Raw genomic sequence first — 15,925 nt, forward strand, 5'->3', positions numbered from 1 at the left:
CCATCATAATTTTAATCCTAATGATGATAGTAGCTGCTATTGTCGAACAGTTACTATGTAATTGTGCTTAGCACACTAGACAGATATTTTGCTTAATCTTCACAATATTGTGAGTTAGGTGAATTATTCCACTTTGCAGATGAAGAAATTGCAGCTCAGAGAGACTAAGCATGTGACCAACTCACACAACGAGCAAGTGCAAAGCCTGGGTTTGACTCCAGAGCCTATACCCTGTAACTGTTCTGTGCTCTGTGGGTGCAGTTACCAAGGGATGAATTACTGACTTCTTCTCCAGTGGAACACGAAACAGTATTGGGTTCATTGCTGGGTTATTCCACACATTGATTAGAGGACCTGTTGTTTGCGGGCATTCAGCTTAGGTATCAGGAAAATGATAGGGAAACAAGACAGATCCTGCCCTCCAGGTGCTTACCATTCATTTATCATGTTCTGTCTCTCACAGGTGACTTGAGTCATGGATTTTGGTAATCATTCTTGCTGAGAATTCAGTCTTTTGGACCTTCTTGAGGCTCTATTTACCCCTCTCTCTGAGCCTGGTTGGGGAATGATAGGGTGGAACAGTGGTGTGCTAGGCCATTGGTTCTACATCTTCTATGACTGGGTTTAGCAAATGGCTTTCTGTTGTGTTCTTGCCTAGCAGAGATGGGGGACAGGTGAAAACTAGGCACCAAATGACATTTAGAATACTGACAGAATGCTGGAAAGGCCCTGGAGGCAGGAGCAGGATTGTCTTCTCATCTGCCTAGAATTTAGCTGCTGCCTTTGTGATCCCCATTCTTGGAATCCACCTGGATCCTTGGATGATAAAGCCTGAGTTTCTTTTTCTGACCTGCCAATATTGCAAACCTAAAAAAGAAGTTACCTATTATCCACACCTTGGCAAAGTTCTACAGATATACTTTTTTTTTTTTTTTGAGACAGAGTCTTGCTCTGTCACCCAGGCTGGAACGTGGAGTGCGGTAGCGAGATTTCGGCTCACTGCAACCGCCGCCTCCTGGGTTCAAGTGATTCTCATGCCTCAGCCTCCTGAGTAGCTGGGATTACAGGAGTGGGTCACCACACCCAGCTAATTTTTGTATCTTTAGTAGAGATGGGGTTTTGTCATGTTGACCAGGCTGGTCTGAAACTCCTGGTGTCAAGTGATCCACCTCCCAAAGTGCTGGGATTACAGGCATGAGCCACCATGCCCGGCCAGACCATTTATTTTTTAAGTGGGATTTGACTTTTTTTTGTTGCTGCAAATTTGACTTTTAAACAAAATTTTACTGCTGAAGATTTTGCCCAGCTGCAAATATTTATCTATAGAACGATGTGGCATATGCCCCCATTCCCTCCATGATGAATGGATGAGAAAACAATTAAGAAGCCTAGTTAGTATTGCAAGAGCACCTGTGGCCTTGCCCAGACTAGGGCCTTGGAGACTAGGTTGTCTCATCTCTTAAATGAAGAGTTTGAACCATCAGTGGTTCCCGGTTGATCTGGGCTGGCTACATAAAAATCACCTAGGGAGCTTGTTAAAATATGAGTTTCTAATGCCCCATCCCTAAGGGATTCTGATGAGAGAAGTCTGGAATAGCATCTACAAGTCTGAATTTATAAAAAGTTCCCCAGATAATTATCCTGCTCCAGTTATATTTGGGAGCCACTGGGCTAGCGGGTCTAGAACAAACATAATTGAGTTGGGGAGAAACTTCTAATGTGCTTGAATATTTGGGGAATACCTATATGCCTGGAGCAGGTTCCATATGGGCAAACTAACCCAGTTATGATGCAGAGGTAAATTGGAGCCAGAGGATGGAAGAGCTTTAACTGGCCGAGGGATTGTGTTGTGTGCCATAGGCCTTGGGGCGCCAGTGAAAGACTGAGAAAAAGCCTTTTGATTAGATGGTGCTTTACAAGATTAATTTCTCAGTGGTGTGCAGGGTGGATCAGACTGGGCTAGAACTGAAGGCTGGAAAAAGACCTATTGAAGTCTTTGCAGTGTCCCAGGTGACAAGTGTGACAAGTGCATGGACTCAGATGGGACCAGTGGGACCTTTGTAAAGCTAACCTGCCTCAGTGGAACTGGAATCTGAGATATACTGTTTTAAACTCCTTAAAAATGCATAATTTATTAATGTCATGTTCATCTGCCTAAACTATTATAATTAACTATTTTTATTGTGTTTTTGTCCAGGAGGTTTTAAAGGAGCCCTGTAAATAAATTCATGCAGAGAAGTAGTTGGCAGCAGCAACAGCTGCTACTGCAGGGAGAAGGGACACCCTTCTGGCGAGGCAGCAACCTCATTCTAACCCTACCTTCATCATACTCTTAAGCCAAAGCAAGAAGGGAGAGGAGTGCAACAGGGGCCAACTGTTGGATCTGCCAACCACAGTGGAGAATGCACCTCCCCAAGGGTTAGGTGTGGAACATGGCATTTGACATTCAAGTCAAATAGAATGTTCTTCCTTTGTTCCTCTAAAATCCAGTCTGTAGTCAAGTGTTTCTGAAAGTATGTTCCACAGAACATTAGTTCTTCAGGATGTTAATAGGAGTTACATGAGAATAAGGAGATGAAACCAAATAATTTTGGGAACTGATGGGCTATGCAAAGGCAAGTGACTTCCTTTCAGAATTTCAGAGTGTGTAATGTGCTATGTGCTCAGTGACTCTCCAAGGGAGAGATAGACCAGGCAGTGTTTCCTAAGCTTATCTGTAGATTCTTCTTCCCCCTAGGCCAGGGGCTGACAAATTATGGCTCATAGGCCTCATCTATCCCACCACTTTTTTTTGTAAATAAAGTTTATTGGAACACAGTTGTGCCCATTCATCATATTGTCTGTAGCTGCTTTAGCACAACAGCAGAGTTGCAGAGTGGCTACAGAGGTAGTCTGGCCCTCAAAGCCTAAGATATTTACTGTCTGCCCATTACAGAAAGGTTTGCTAATCCCTGTTCTAGACAATTCATGGAACTGGTGCTTCCTGGTACCCCCTTTCAGAGATGCTACTAGAAGATATACATTCTTCTAGTTGTTGTTCCAGTACTGCTTTATGATAAATCTGCCTAATTTTATTCCATTTCCATACTGCCATCATTCCTGCCTCTTGCTTTAAACTACTTTATCTCTCAACCATTTACCCATTATCCAGGATCCAAACCTGGGTTCCATGTGTCCTTATCTTTTCTTTCACTTACGACATTCCAAAAATGGCCAAGGGTGTCTTCAGTTTCCAGTCTGAGTAGCTCTTAAGTCAGCCCGAACCCATTCCTACCAACCTGGCCTAGATAACTATCATCTTTTCTTTTTCAGCATTCGAATTGGGTTCCTTTTACCCAGGTACGAGTTGCCTCTAGTCCTGGATCTAGAATAACCTTTGTAAAATACAAATCTAGTCAGATTGATTCCTTACTTAAAATCCTTCAGTGAACCCTGTGGCCCTCAGGATAAGCTCTGATCCTTAGGATGGATGTATGTCAGTCTGGTTGGGCAAACAGAAACCACTCTTGGTATTTCCTACTGGAAGAGATTTAATTTAAGGAATTAGTTACTTAAGAAACTAAGAAACTTAAGAAACTAAGAAAAGGGGTAAATATTTCCAGGCTTCTGCCTGCTGCAGCATAGAGAAGGGCATGGAAATGAGGGGTGGTGTTGAGTGTCTAGCAAATGACCCAGAACAAATGAGGTCTGGGAGACCATGTGTTACCCCCTGCTGTCCTTCTCCAGCTTCAGCTCTCCCATTTTTCTCCTGACTCCTCACCCTTCCTCCACCCTGCAAGTCCCCAAATTCTAGATACATCAGGATGCCTTTTTGTTCCCCTAGAAACTTAAAACAACTGACATTTACGAGCTCACAGTCTCTTTAGGTCAGGAACTTGGGAGTGACTTAGCTGGGTGATTCTGGGTCACATTCTCTCATGAGGCTTCTGTCAAGATGTCTTCCAGGGCTGCAGTCATCTGAAGGCTTTACTGGAGCTGATGATCCACCTCTAAGATGGCTCACTCATAAGGCTGTTGGCAGGAGGCCTCACTTCTTTGCTCTGTGGACCCCTTGCTAGGACTGCTTGGGTGTCCTCACAGTGTGGCAGCTAACTGTCTCCAGAACAAGCGATGAGAGTGAGAGATAGAGATAGAAACAGAGACAACAAGGAGGAGCATACTAGAGTGCTTTCAGTCCCCTCTCCTGGGAGTACGTTGCATGGTATCTCAGGTCAGCTTCCCTAGAAGCAGAACCTGAGATGAGGATTCTTGAAAAGTCATTTGTTGAAGGAGTGCTCTTTAGGAAAAAACCTAGGAGGAGGAGAGGAAAGAAAAGTAGGGAAGGGGAAGGAGCCAAGCAATGATGTAGTCTCAGATAAAATCTGATCTTGACCTGATCCACATGGGCAGGATTCTGGTACATAGTTGCATAATAGAGTTAACCCTGTTTGAGACAGGGGACTGGCCTTTTATATCCTTCTCTAAGTCAGTCGTTATAGGCTGCTGGAGGTTGGGGTGGGAGGTAGACTCCCATTGGTTGAGAATAAGTCTCTATAGAAGAGGGCAACTGTGAGTCCTCAGTAGCTAACACTCAGAGCAACTGGGGAATGGTGTGCCAGCCAGGGAAAGGTGACCCAGGTGGGGCCAACACAGCACCTACTACAGTGGGCCTCCCCCTACCCATGTCCCAAGCACCTACCATGGTCCCTGACATACCAGAGGTACAAAAGAAATATCTATGTAATTGAATAAATGAATGCATAGAAATGCTTAGCCTCTCTGGACCTGTGTCCATTTCTGGGAAGCCAGCTCAGCAGGAATCATATTGTCCCATCAACCATGGGAATGGTCAAAGACCCAGAACAGTTTGCCACATCGTGAGTGGCAGCACTGTCTAAGTCCAGGAGTTTCATGGCAAAATTAGAATGAAAGTATATTTACCATTTGTAAATAAGGAAGTATTAATATTACAATATTGGATATATATTTTTAAAAAGAACTTTAGCTCACATTTCAGTGAGCTGTTTGCTAAAAGTACATTTTCCTGGTTTGTCACATCCTGACTGGGTACATGTTGTTACACATGGAACCATGAGGGCAGAACTGCCATTTGTAATATTAATTGTAATCCATATATCTGTTTTTTTCCCACAAGAATCAGTCACTGGATTTCAGTTCAGAAAACCAAAACTTTTGGACAAAGCCATATTATCGTGTTGGCAGAGTTGTTCCCCCGACCCCAAATACACAGAGGAGGAAGAGAACCACTGAGGCCCCCTGTTTTCTTGGATTATCATTCTTCCAAAGTTGGTAACTTAGAAAAGTCTCAAGAAATAGCAAAGAAATCTCCCCACCTTATTCTGCTTTCCACATCCCAAGCTTAACATAAGCCTCAAACTATTTTTATGAAGGAAGGCTTATTGTGAAGAAGGTCTTTTGCATGCCTAAATCTCATCTTTAGTTTTTCTTATCACAAAGCTGGTTATCTTTGCCCATCTCTTTTCCTGGGATAATGTCTGACTCTGTCAAGGCTGTGCCTTATTCTGGAACCTTCCTGATGCCTGTGTTCCAGGTCCCTCCTGAGATTTGCTCCTCCGAATGCTTGATAGATGGATCAATTTAGGGGATTGATGGTCAGATTTAGCCTGACGTAATACCGTGCAGTGGTCTGTTACCAGACATAGAGCTGGAAAACCCAGGCCCTTGCATACAAGTTCAGGAAGGTAAATTTGCAAATGAAAAACATTTTAAGACACATCTCACAGCTGCTTCCTCATCCCCCACCCCATTGTTTGTGTTTTTAGAGATGTTTAAGAGAAAAGGAGGCAATAACAAAGACACTGTGCTGTGCTTTGGAATCCTCATTTATGTTGAAAAAGGGTCCATTTATCATCTCCTTCAATATTTCCATGAGGAGACTTTGCTCATCTCACCAGGGAATGGAGTGGTAGAGCAAACACTTCTCTGTCCACCTGATGATGGAGGAGAACCAACTAACTGAAAGGCAGAGAGCCTGAAACTATTATCGTCTCTCTGCCTGCCTGCTGCAAGATATTGCTGCATACCTGTGGTCCCTGCAGGAGGCTGCATGCATAGACTTGGGCCAGAACATATGTTATCTTCCAAGCAATAGATTTCCAGATAAAAGGCAAGAAGGGGCCTCAGGTTCAAGTTTCATTCTTCAGCGTGGTTCATAGGAGGCCCTGCATTCAGGTGGTTACTGGGCCCTTACTCAGCTGTTAATAAAACTGACTTTTGGCTCATAGAGCTTGGAGTATGCCTCCATTTGTATGAACCTCCAGGGAAAGCAGGGTGAGGGCTTGTGTTCCCTAGACTTCTGACAGTGAATGGCTCCTGGACAGCTTTGCTTGGTTGTTTCCCAGGTACTTCTAACTCAGTCTGCCTAAAGATGAGTTCGCCCTCACTTCTGTTTCTCCTGTGTTTCCCATCCTGGGGATTGACCTTAGTGTTCTTGTGGTAGCTCCAGCTGAAATTATGGATGTTGGAGCATGAGAGGCCCTTTGTGAACTTACTTTTGGGTCTTTCTCACCATTCCCACACATTGCTCTTTTAGCCCAGGCCTCAGCTGAGACATCACCTGCTCCTGAGTCTTTGCCGACCCATGGGACTGGGTACTTCTGTAGTCCCCATACTTGCCCTCCACAGTCCACTGAAGCAAGTTGGCTTTATCACTTCCCTGTTGCTCCCACTAGATTTTAAGCTTCTCTTAAGCAGAATCTGTATCTTGTTCATCCTTGAGTGCCAGTGCTAGCACAGAGCCTGCCTGTAGTGACTGCTTAATAAATATGTCTTGAATGAGTAACACTCAGGCCTGAGAGTACCTGAGATTGTATAGCATAGTGGTTATAAGCTCAGCTTTGGAAATCAAGGCCTGTGTTCAGACTCTGCTATTTGTGTGATTTTGGGTGAGTTCCTTAACTTCTTGATCTTCAGTTTCTTCACCAATAAGATGGGGATAATAACTACTTCCTAGAACTGTGATGATGAATTGCAATGATACATGCAAAGCCCTTTAATCAATGTATGACACATAGTAAGTGTTGTGTGCATCATAGTACCTGTTGGTAACAACAACAACAACAACAACAACAGTATAGTTATCTTTAATGGAAGGGAGAAAGCTATAAGAACTGGTTGGAACTAGAAATCAGGAATGTTGAGTGCTTGCATAGTGGATTTAGAGGAGATGGGGAATTGCTTGGGATAAAATGTAGGAACAGATGGGATTACCCTGGGAGAGAATGAACAGGGAGGGAAAAATGAGTGGAGGAACTAAAGACAGAACCTTAAGAAATCCTACATTTGAGGGATAAAAGGAGTCAAAACAGGAAAAAGAGCGAATGACTACAGTTAGGAGATTGCAGCTTCTCAGATGCGAGGGGCAGGAGTTTTAAAAAGATAGTCAAAGGCGCTATACTGGGCAGAAGATCAATGAGGAGAAGATGAGAAGAGGCAGCCATAACGTGTTAAATGGGAGTATGTTAGCGCCCTTGGGAACTAGCCATTTCAGTGGAGTCAGAGGAAGAAGCCATGCTCTGAAGGAGGTTAGAGAAGGCCAGGTTAGGGATGAAGTCAGTTTGTTGTGCTACAATGTGTGTTTCTGTAATGAGTATTATCTGTGGGTCAATAGATGACTGGTGTCAGTATGATGTAGAAGTCACATTGGTTCATATGTAGGGTTTGTTCTCAGCACATGAATGTTTTGGCATCACTGGCTACTAGTGGCTGAAAGCAGACTAACATAGCTGAAGGCAGAAGACTGGGGGAAATGGGGGACATAGAGAGCTGCTCATGAGGCCCAGTCACCCTGTGTTCTTCTACTTGACTGATTCGCACCCACTCTGTCTTGAAGTGCTTTGGGGACATTCCTTGCCAATCTTGGTGAGTTTAGTCACTGATTCCATCCCACTCAGCACCCTCGACCCTTGTGATAACTCCTTCGACCACAGTCCCCCTTCCTTTTTTAAGGTAAAGGGCCATAATTACTAGAGTGTTTTTTTTCCCCCCAAACTGTGTCCAGCTTTATTAAAGATACTTTTTGTGAACAATCATGGTATTTCAGGCAGGACATGAGCGACAATCATTAACAGTATACAACTTTAAGACTCCCTCCTTCAATGGACTTCCAAAATCAGAAAGCCGTGGTAAAACCCAGTGAAGTCTTCATTTGGTGCCCCGAAGAGGGAAAGTTCAGAGTGAGGGTTGACATTTCACATTCAACGTGCTGTTTAACAACTTTTCATGAGCTGACCCTGACTTTCAGGAAATGAAATGAAAATGGCAGAATTTATCTGAAGATCCACAATCTAGAAACAGAGCACAGGTCTTTCAAGGGTTCTCTCTGGAAAGTCCAGATTGCCAGCCTGACTGGTAACCAGTTATTGGGGGCCAGACCCCAACAGGTATCTGGGTTTGAGGGAGTTAAGTGTATACTGAAGGCAGAGAGGGAGAGGGGGACATAAAAAGGAATTTGTTTCTCCACACCACAAGGCCTTTGTGCCAAGGTAACTGTGTGTGTCAACGTCAGAGGGTCCTTCTTTCTGGGAGCCAAGAAGCTGTCTTTCAAAACTAGAAGGGAAAGGTGTTTTCTCCACATCAGTCCAGCTTCAGAGACATTTTTTTTTTCTTTCCTGAGATGAAGTCTTGCTCTTGTCGCCCAGGCTGGAGTGCAGTGGCACCATCTCAGCTCACTGCAACCTCTGCCTCCCGGGTTCAAGTGATTCTCCTGTCTCAGACTCCTGAGTAGCTGGGATTACAGGAACCCACCATCACGCCCGGCTAATTTTTGTACTTTTATTAGAGATGGGGTTTCGCCATGTTGGCCAGGCTGGTCTGGAACTCCTCAGGTGATCCACCCGCCTTGGCCTCCCAAAGTGCTGGGATTACAGGCGTGAGCCACCATGCCTGGCCTCAGAGACATTCTATTAGTGACGTATGCCCCTTCTCCATAAAACAACAATGATGTGTTCGGCGTGCTAACAACATGGCTTAAAAAAAAATTTCTGCATTTTTATAAAACTTAATAAAAAATAATACTTCAAACTGCACAGTCACCAGAAATACACAGTTATCAAAAATGCGCACACTTCCCTTGGTATCCCCAGCGCCTTCAGCTTTCTGTGCCTGCTCTGTTTTGGCCTCTGCATTTTCTGCAGAGTTATTCCGCTCCTTACCAGCATGGGCTTTTCCCTTTTTCCCCTTTACCTTCTTTCCCTTCTTTGCAGGGGCCTCTTTAGGCTTGGGCTTTGGAGGAGCAGGTTTGGCAGACAACCTTGCAGATCTTCTCTGTGGTTTGTCCTCACTTTGGTTTTATCTCCGTTAGCGTCCCCTTCAGCCTTTGTCTTGGGCATGGTGGCGGCCACTGCAGTGGAACGTAGGTGCTGGATCTGGGGATGCAGCAGCACGTGGGCTTTGGTTGGCCTGGGGGATAGTTCTTACTTCTTCTTCACACTGCTCATAGAGTATTTCTTTATTAGAAATTTAACATTTAAAAAAATCAGAGTTTTTAATGATGATGATTGTTTTTGTTGGTGCTCAAGTTAAAATCTTTTTTTCAACCCTGTTTTTCTGATAAGCCTTGTTATTTTTAGAGTTTGTTGTTGCGAAGCATTAGGTTTTTAGCAATACATACGTTCAATTACAGAAGAAATTCCCATGATTCCTTTTCCTAAGGTTGAACAATCTGGGAAGGAGGGTTAGTTAATAGCAGCATCTATGGGAGGTTTTACCCAAGGATCAGCAGACGTAAGCATTCTTGGCTGCAACTTGGCCTAAATCAGTTTTCCCTTGGTGACTATCTTCCTAAGTGCTCTTTATTATATATTTAGGTGATTGTGTTTTTGCATTTTTGTCCTCTCTCTGATCTCTTTCTACAGTCTGAACAAGTGTCAGAGGCCGAGTTACTCCCACAGCTGAGCAGAGCCCCATCCCAGGCTGCAGAAAGTAGTCCAGCAAAGAAGGTAAGGTCAGCCTGAGGATGCTGTCAGATGGCATTGCGAGTCCCACCCATGGGCTTCTTATCTCTATTAGCTGATCTATTGTTTTAAGGTTTCTGTGTCCTGAAATGAATGTCAGTGATCCAGATTTCCTAGACTGTGGGTTGTTTGTGAAGATTGGGGTCCTGAAGATTCCTGGGCTTGACCCTTGATGTCATTTTGTACACGACAGTACATACTCAACCTCCTTAGCCCTGCAGCTAAACATGGTGGCCTTCTTTATGGCAAGATCAAAAAGGGCTGTGGAGGGGGACAGATGTCTTTAGCAAAACTCCATCCACCTGCTAAGCCTCTTTGAGTGCCTCTTGGAGTGGGGTAGTCTCTCCTTCTTGGTCTTTGTACCATGGTTTCCTCTTGCATTGTGGCATTTTCACCTGGCATCTGCCCAGCCATGCCATTGGGTCACCTGTCATTTGCTCAGTAAGTACCCCTCACTCATCATGCTCTCCATTCATCTCCTCACCGTCTTCTTGTCCTCCATGGCTCTTCTCCCTTCAGAGAGAGTGGGCCTTGGACTCAGGAGCACAGGTGAGGTAGAGTCCTCCAAGGAAGCAGGCCCACTGTGTCCTTCCATAATACACTGTGGCTCTTTTTCTTGACTTTATGTAGGAATTGGGGATAGGAGAATGATGAGCATATGATTAAGACCTTTAAAAACTTCCAAAGCTTAGGTTTTAAAAGGCTTCAGAGTGAGGCAGGAGCCTATCTTGTCTTCAGTTAGATAAGGCCCCATGGTGTGAGATGCACACAGGGTCTGTGTGAGTTTCAGGTGACAAGAAGTAATAGACTTCTTGAAACATTTAAAAAGAAAAAGAAAAAAGGGAAGACCACTGGACTCTGCTGCCTGTGTCCCCCCAGTTCTTGCTGAGCCATGGGTCAGTAAATAGAGTACCCTCCTGATCTTGGGGTTGGGGCTAAAGGAATGTGGGACACTGGCAGGAAGAGTGGAGGGAATATTTAAATGTTTAACTTTTAATTTGTATTTTGTTTTAAATCCACAGGATGTACCGTATTCTCAGCCACCATCAAAGCCCATTCGTAGGAAATTCAGACCAGAAAATCAAGCTACAGAAAACCAAGAGCCTTCAACCGCTGCAAGTGGGCCAGCTTCTGCAGCAACCATGAAACCGCACCCAACAGTCCAAAAGTAAGTAGACCACATAAACAAGAGCAAGGTAGGAATCTCGCTCTGAGATGTACACAGATATGTAAATGTGTTGACATTTACATGCACACCAACAGAAGGATTTCATGGTTTTAAGGTTTTTTTTGTTTTTTTTTTCATGCTTGTAGATTTTATCTTGCTCGTCTCTGTGATGGGATTCAAGCCTCCCAGTCACACAGAAGGCTTTATAAGCTATAGGACTTAACCTGACCTAAAGGGGCGGACGAGTCCTAGGCTGTGGTGTTTGGTTTGGTTTGATTTCTTTCCCTTCCTCTCACCTTCTGTTGTTTCCTACCCCTCTTCCTTGTGAGGGCCCAGATTTTCCTGGCAAGACCACAGTATTGTAAATGGCAGTTTTGCCTCTCTGCCCATGTTATCTCCTTTTCCCTCAGGGCAAATGGCTAGCTCCTTCACCCACAGACACACTTTCAGTAGGTGTGGTATGTGATGGTTTCTGTTGTTGGTCGCCTCAGCACAGAATGGATACATACAGAACTTCCATTATATTTATCCAACCAGCTGGAACAGGTGTTGGAGGGAGGGTGGAGACATCTGTGGACATAGCCAGGGACTGAGACAATGATGCTCTGGACAAACTATTCTTCTCTGTAAAACTTTGGCTTTGAGAAGAGCCATCACTTGCTTCAATTTCTTTGTAGTGAAATTGAGGTAGGTGTTGAGGACAGAAACCTGCTCCTGTCACTTGACTGCAAGTGAGCCTGACTGGTCACTAACATAATGCTCAAGACCCATCATGACCCTGCTTTTGGGGTCTTGCAGGTCTCAGATGCTGCTGCAGATTTTCTTCTGCTTACACTGTTGTAGAACAGTTCTGCAGGTTCTGTGGGAGATGTTAGCAACTTGTCTTTGAAGCCAAAGTCCCATTCTGAATCTCTGCAGCCCTCTCCTTCAGGTGATTTTCTTTTTTTCAAATGGACAGGCCCCTGGTGGTATAAGTCCATAGAGGAAGTATATTTTGTTCATCACATTCACCGAGAGCTTTGACCATCTTCCAGCCCCTGTTAAGCCTGGAAGGTGAATCCCTATCAGGAACAGGAACAGAGATGGCTCAATTTTCTTCCATGTTCTTTTTTTTTTTTTTTTTTTTTTTTTTTTTTGAGACGGAGTCTCACTCTGTCGCCCAGGCTGGAGTGCAGTGGCGGGATCTCGGCTCTCTGCAAGCTCCGCCTCCCGGGTTTACGCCATTCTCCTGCCTCAGCCTCCCGAGTAGCTGGGACTACAGGCGCCGGCCACCTCGCCTGGCTAGTTTTTTTTGTATTTTTTTTTTTAGTAGAGACGGGGTTTCACTGCTTTAGCCAGGATGGTCTCGATTTCCTGACCTCGTGATCCGCCCGTCTCGGCCTCCCAAAGTGCTGGGATTACAGGCTTGAGCCACCGCGCCCGGCTCAATTTTCTTCCATGTTCTACCCCAGCACTCCACTTCAATTTCAGCTTCATGTTAATTTTAGTCATCAGTGGCTTAACATTCTCCAGAGTAGTTGTCAGGGCATCTGGTGGAGTTCATACAGAGATCTTTTCTTTTTCTCTTTTTTATAACAGCTTTATTGCAATATAATTCACATAGCATACAGTTCATGTTTTTAAATGTACAATTCAGTGGTTCTTAGTTTATTCACAAAGTCATGCAACCATCACCACAATCTAACTTTTGTCATGCCTAAAATAATATCAATGCCCATTAGCAATCACTCCCCATTCTCTCCTTCCCCCTCAGCCCCTGGCAACTACGAATCTCCTTTCTGTCTCCATGGCTTTGCATATTCTTGTCATTTCACATAAATGCAATAATGAAAGGTGGTCTTTTGTGACTGGCTTCTTTCACTTAGCATAATGTTTTCAAGGTTCATCTAAGTTGTAGCATAAATCTGGACTTATTTTTTTATGGCTGAATAATATTCCATTGTATTGATAGACCACATTTTATTCATCCATTCATCAGTTGATGGACATTTTGGTTATTTCTGCTTTTTGGCTCTTAAGAGTAATGCCACTATACTATTTGTGTACATGTTTTTGTGTGGACTTACGTTTTCATTTCTCTTGGGTCTGTACCTGGAAGTGGAATTGCTAGGTCATGTGGTAACTCTATCTTTAATATTTCGAAGAACTACCACACTTTTTCATAGTGGCTGCACCATTTTATGTTCCTGTTGGCAATGTATGCGGGTTCCAATTTCTCCATTTTGTCAACACTTACCTTTTTTTTTTTTTTTTTATTACAGCCATCCTAGTGAGTGTGAAGTGTTAGCTCATGGTTTTGATTTGCATTTCTTTCGTGGCTAATGACATTGATCATCTTTTCATGTGCCTATTGGCCATTTGTTTATCTTCTTTGTGAATAGACATAGAAATGTCTATTCACACCCTTTGCCCACTTTTACTTGGATTATTAATCTTTTTATTTTTGAGTTATGAGTTCTTTATATATTGTGGATACAACTCCCTTGTCAGATATATGAGAAAATTGAGCCATCTTTGTAAATATTTTCTCTCATTCTGTGGGTTGTCTTTTCAATTTCTATTTATTTTTATTTTTTAGAGACAAAGTCTCACTCTGTCACCCAGGCTGGGGTGCAGTAACATGATCATGGCTCATTGAAGCCTCGAATTCCTGGCCTCAAGTGATCCTTTCCCCCTCAGCCTCCTGAGTAGCTGGAACTACAGGCATGAGCCACCATATCCAGCCAATTTCATTTTATTTTTTGTAGTGATGGAGTCTTACTATGTTGCCCAGTCTGGTCTCAAACTCCTGGCTTCAAGGGACCATCCTGCTTCGACCTCTCAAAGTGCTGGGATTACAGGCCTGAGCCACTGCACTCAGCCAATTGTCAATATCAGTCAGATCTGTAAAGTGGTCACAGTCCATTCTAGTTCAGTTGCCCTTGTCTAGAACCCATCTCCCAGTGATGGCACATATGGCTGTTTTTCTAGGAGAACATCAGTTGCTCTTTTGCTCTAAGAATTCGGTGTTTCTTGCTGTGGGATGAAAGGTTGTAGATTATCCCTGTGGTAACCACACTGATTTATCATCCCAACCATGGACGGTTTTGAAAAGTAGAGAGTGTTAATGTACTTATGCTGGACAGACAGTTCAAATGGAGATTGTAATGGGCACAGTAGGATGCATGGTCACTCTGGTTATGCCTGTTCTGTGAATTTGCTGTTAATTGGGAGATACTGGTATTAAAACGTTCTGTATTTTTCTCAAGTGCCACAGATATATGCTGGTCTATGCACATACACGAGTGCACATTTATGCACACACACACACACACACACACACACACACATATAGTTAGGCATTCATGCCTAATAATAAATAAGGTAGAGGTAGGTAGTCTGGCTAAGTTAATGTAGAATTTTTGGGAAAAAGAATGTTCTTCTATTATTTTCCTTCAGACTTGTCCACAGGGGACACCTGCAGGTCTTTTAAGTGCTATTAATTCTTACACAAAAAGGGCATTCCAGTTAATATGGTTTGTCAGGAAGAAATACTTATTAAAATGTCTTGGAATAAATGGAACACAAATGTTTGAAAAGGCCCACTTCACAGCTTTTATTCAAGTTATAAAATGGGAATTACTTCAGGTGTAAATAATTCATCCCAACAAATTTGTTTCATTTGGTGTCTATCTGCCTGACCGCCTGTGAATATGAGATTTTATTTTTGGAGCCCTGTGTTGTTAACCACTTGTTAGTTTAACACCTCTCATGAACCAGAGTTCTGACCCTCAAGGGTTCAGACCTCTAAGTCCTTTTTCACTGAAGTGTTTGTGCTTTTCTGTAGGCAGTCTTCCAAACAGAAGAAGGCCATTCAAACTGCTATCCGCAAAAATAAAGAGGCAAACGCAGTGCTGGCTCGGCTGAACAGTGAGCTCCAGCAGCAGCTCAAGGTAAGGAATGAGTCCCAGATTTGGATGACCAGGCTTTTCCTTGGCTTTTAAAAAGTTTTTTTTAAATTTAATAGACATATAATAATTGTACATATTTATAGGGTGGGGTGCATAGTGATGTCTCCATACCTATCATGTACAGTGATCTGATGTGACCATTGGCTGACCATTTAGTTCCATCCCTGTTGATAAGACTTGCCTCTTTGTTCTCAAACCCTTTTTGGAAGGTGGAGAATTACTATATTTAAGTTTCATGGGTTGGTTCTTGCATAGCCAGAGGAAGACTAGTGACTTTAGTATGTAGGCTTCATATTGTGTGTGACTTAAAAGGAAAGACAATCTATTACAAAGGCTGTTTGAAGCATTCTCTGTTATCCAAAGCTTCTGGGTAAGCCCTTAATTATTTATGTCCTCTCTCAAAGAGAGGACGTAAATTCTTATTTCAGTAGAAGGAAGTGGCCCTGGTACTATCAAAGGCCGGCTCCTCCTCTGGTACCTTGCAAATGGTTCTATTTCACCTTCTCAAGGACATCACCCCTGTTTCTCTTCATCATTACTCTCCCCTGTATTAGTTTCTCAGGGCTGCTATAACAAAATACTACAAATATGGTGGCTTAAGATAACCAAAAATGATTTTCTCACAGCTCTGGAGGCTAGAACTCTGAAATCAAGATATTGGCAGAGCCACGCTGTCTTCAAAGGCTCTAGAAGATAATCCTTCCTTACCTCTTCCCAGCTTCTGGTGTTGCTGGCAGTCCTGGGCGTTCCTTGGCTTGTAGCTGCATCACTCCAATCTCTGCCTCTGTTGTCACATGGCCTTCTTCCTGTATCTCTCTGTGTCTGTGTCCAAA

General features: G+C 43.5%; 1 protein-coding gene across 1 annotated transcript in view; it reads left to right on the forward strand.

The window, feature by feature from the left end:
• The window catches only part of REPS2 (RALBP1 associated Eps domain containing 2), a 206,643-nt gene that overhangs the window by 183,103 nt on the left and 7,615 nt on the right, over positions 1–15,925 (forward strand). The window contains exons 15-17 of the mRNA XM_025371831.1: positions 9,876–9,959; positions 10,997–11,142; positions 14,969–15,074. Of these exons, the coding sequence (XP_025227616.1) occupies positions 9,876–9,959; positions 10,997–11,142; positions 14,969–15,074 (336 nt within the window). The remainder of the gene's footprint in view (positions 1–9,875; positions 9,960–10,996; positions 11,143–14,968; positions 15,075–15,925) is intronic.

Source organism: Theropithecus gelada, chromosome X (assembly GCF_003255815.1).
Source record: "Theropithecus gelada isolate Dixy chromosome X, Tgel_1.0, whole genome shotgun sequence".
Classification (NCBI taxonomy): domain Eukaryota; kingdom Metazoa; phylum Chordata; class Mammalia; order Primates; family Cercopithecidae; genus Theropithecus; species Theropithecus gelada.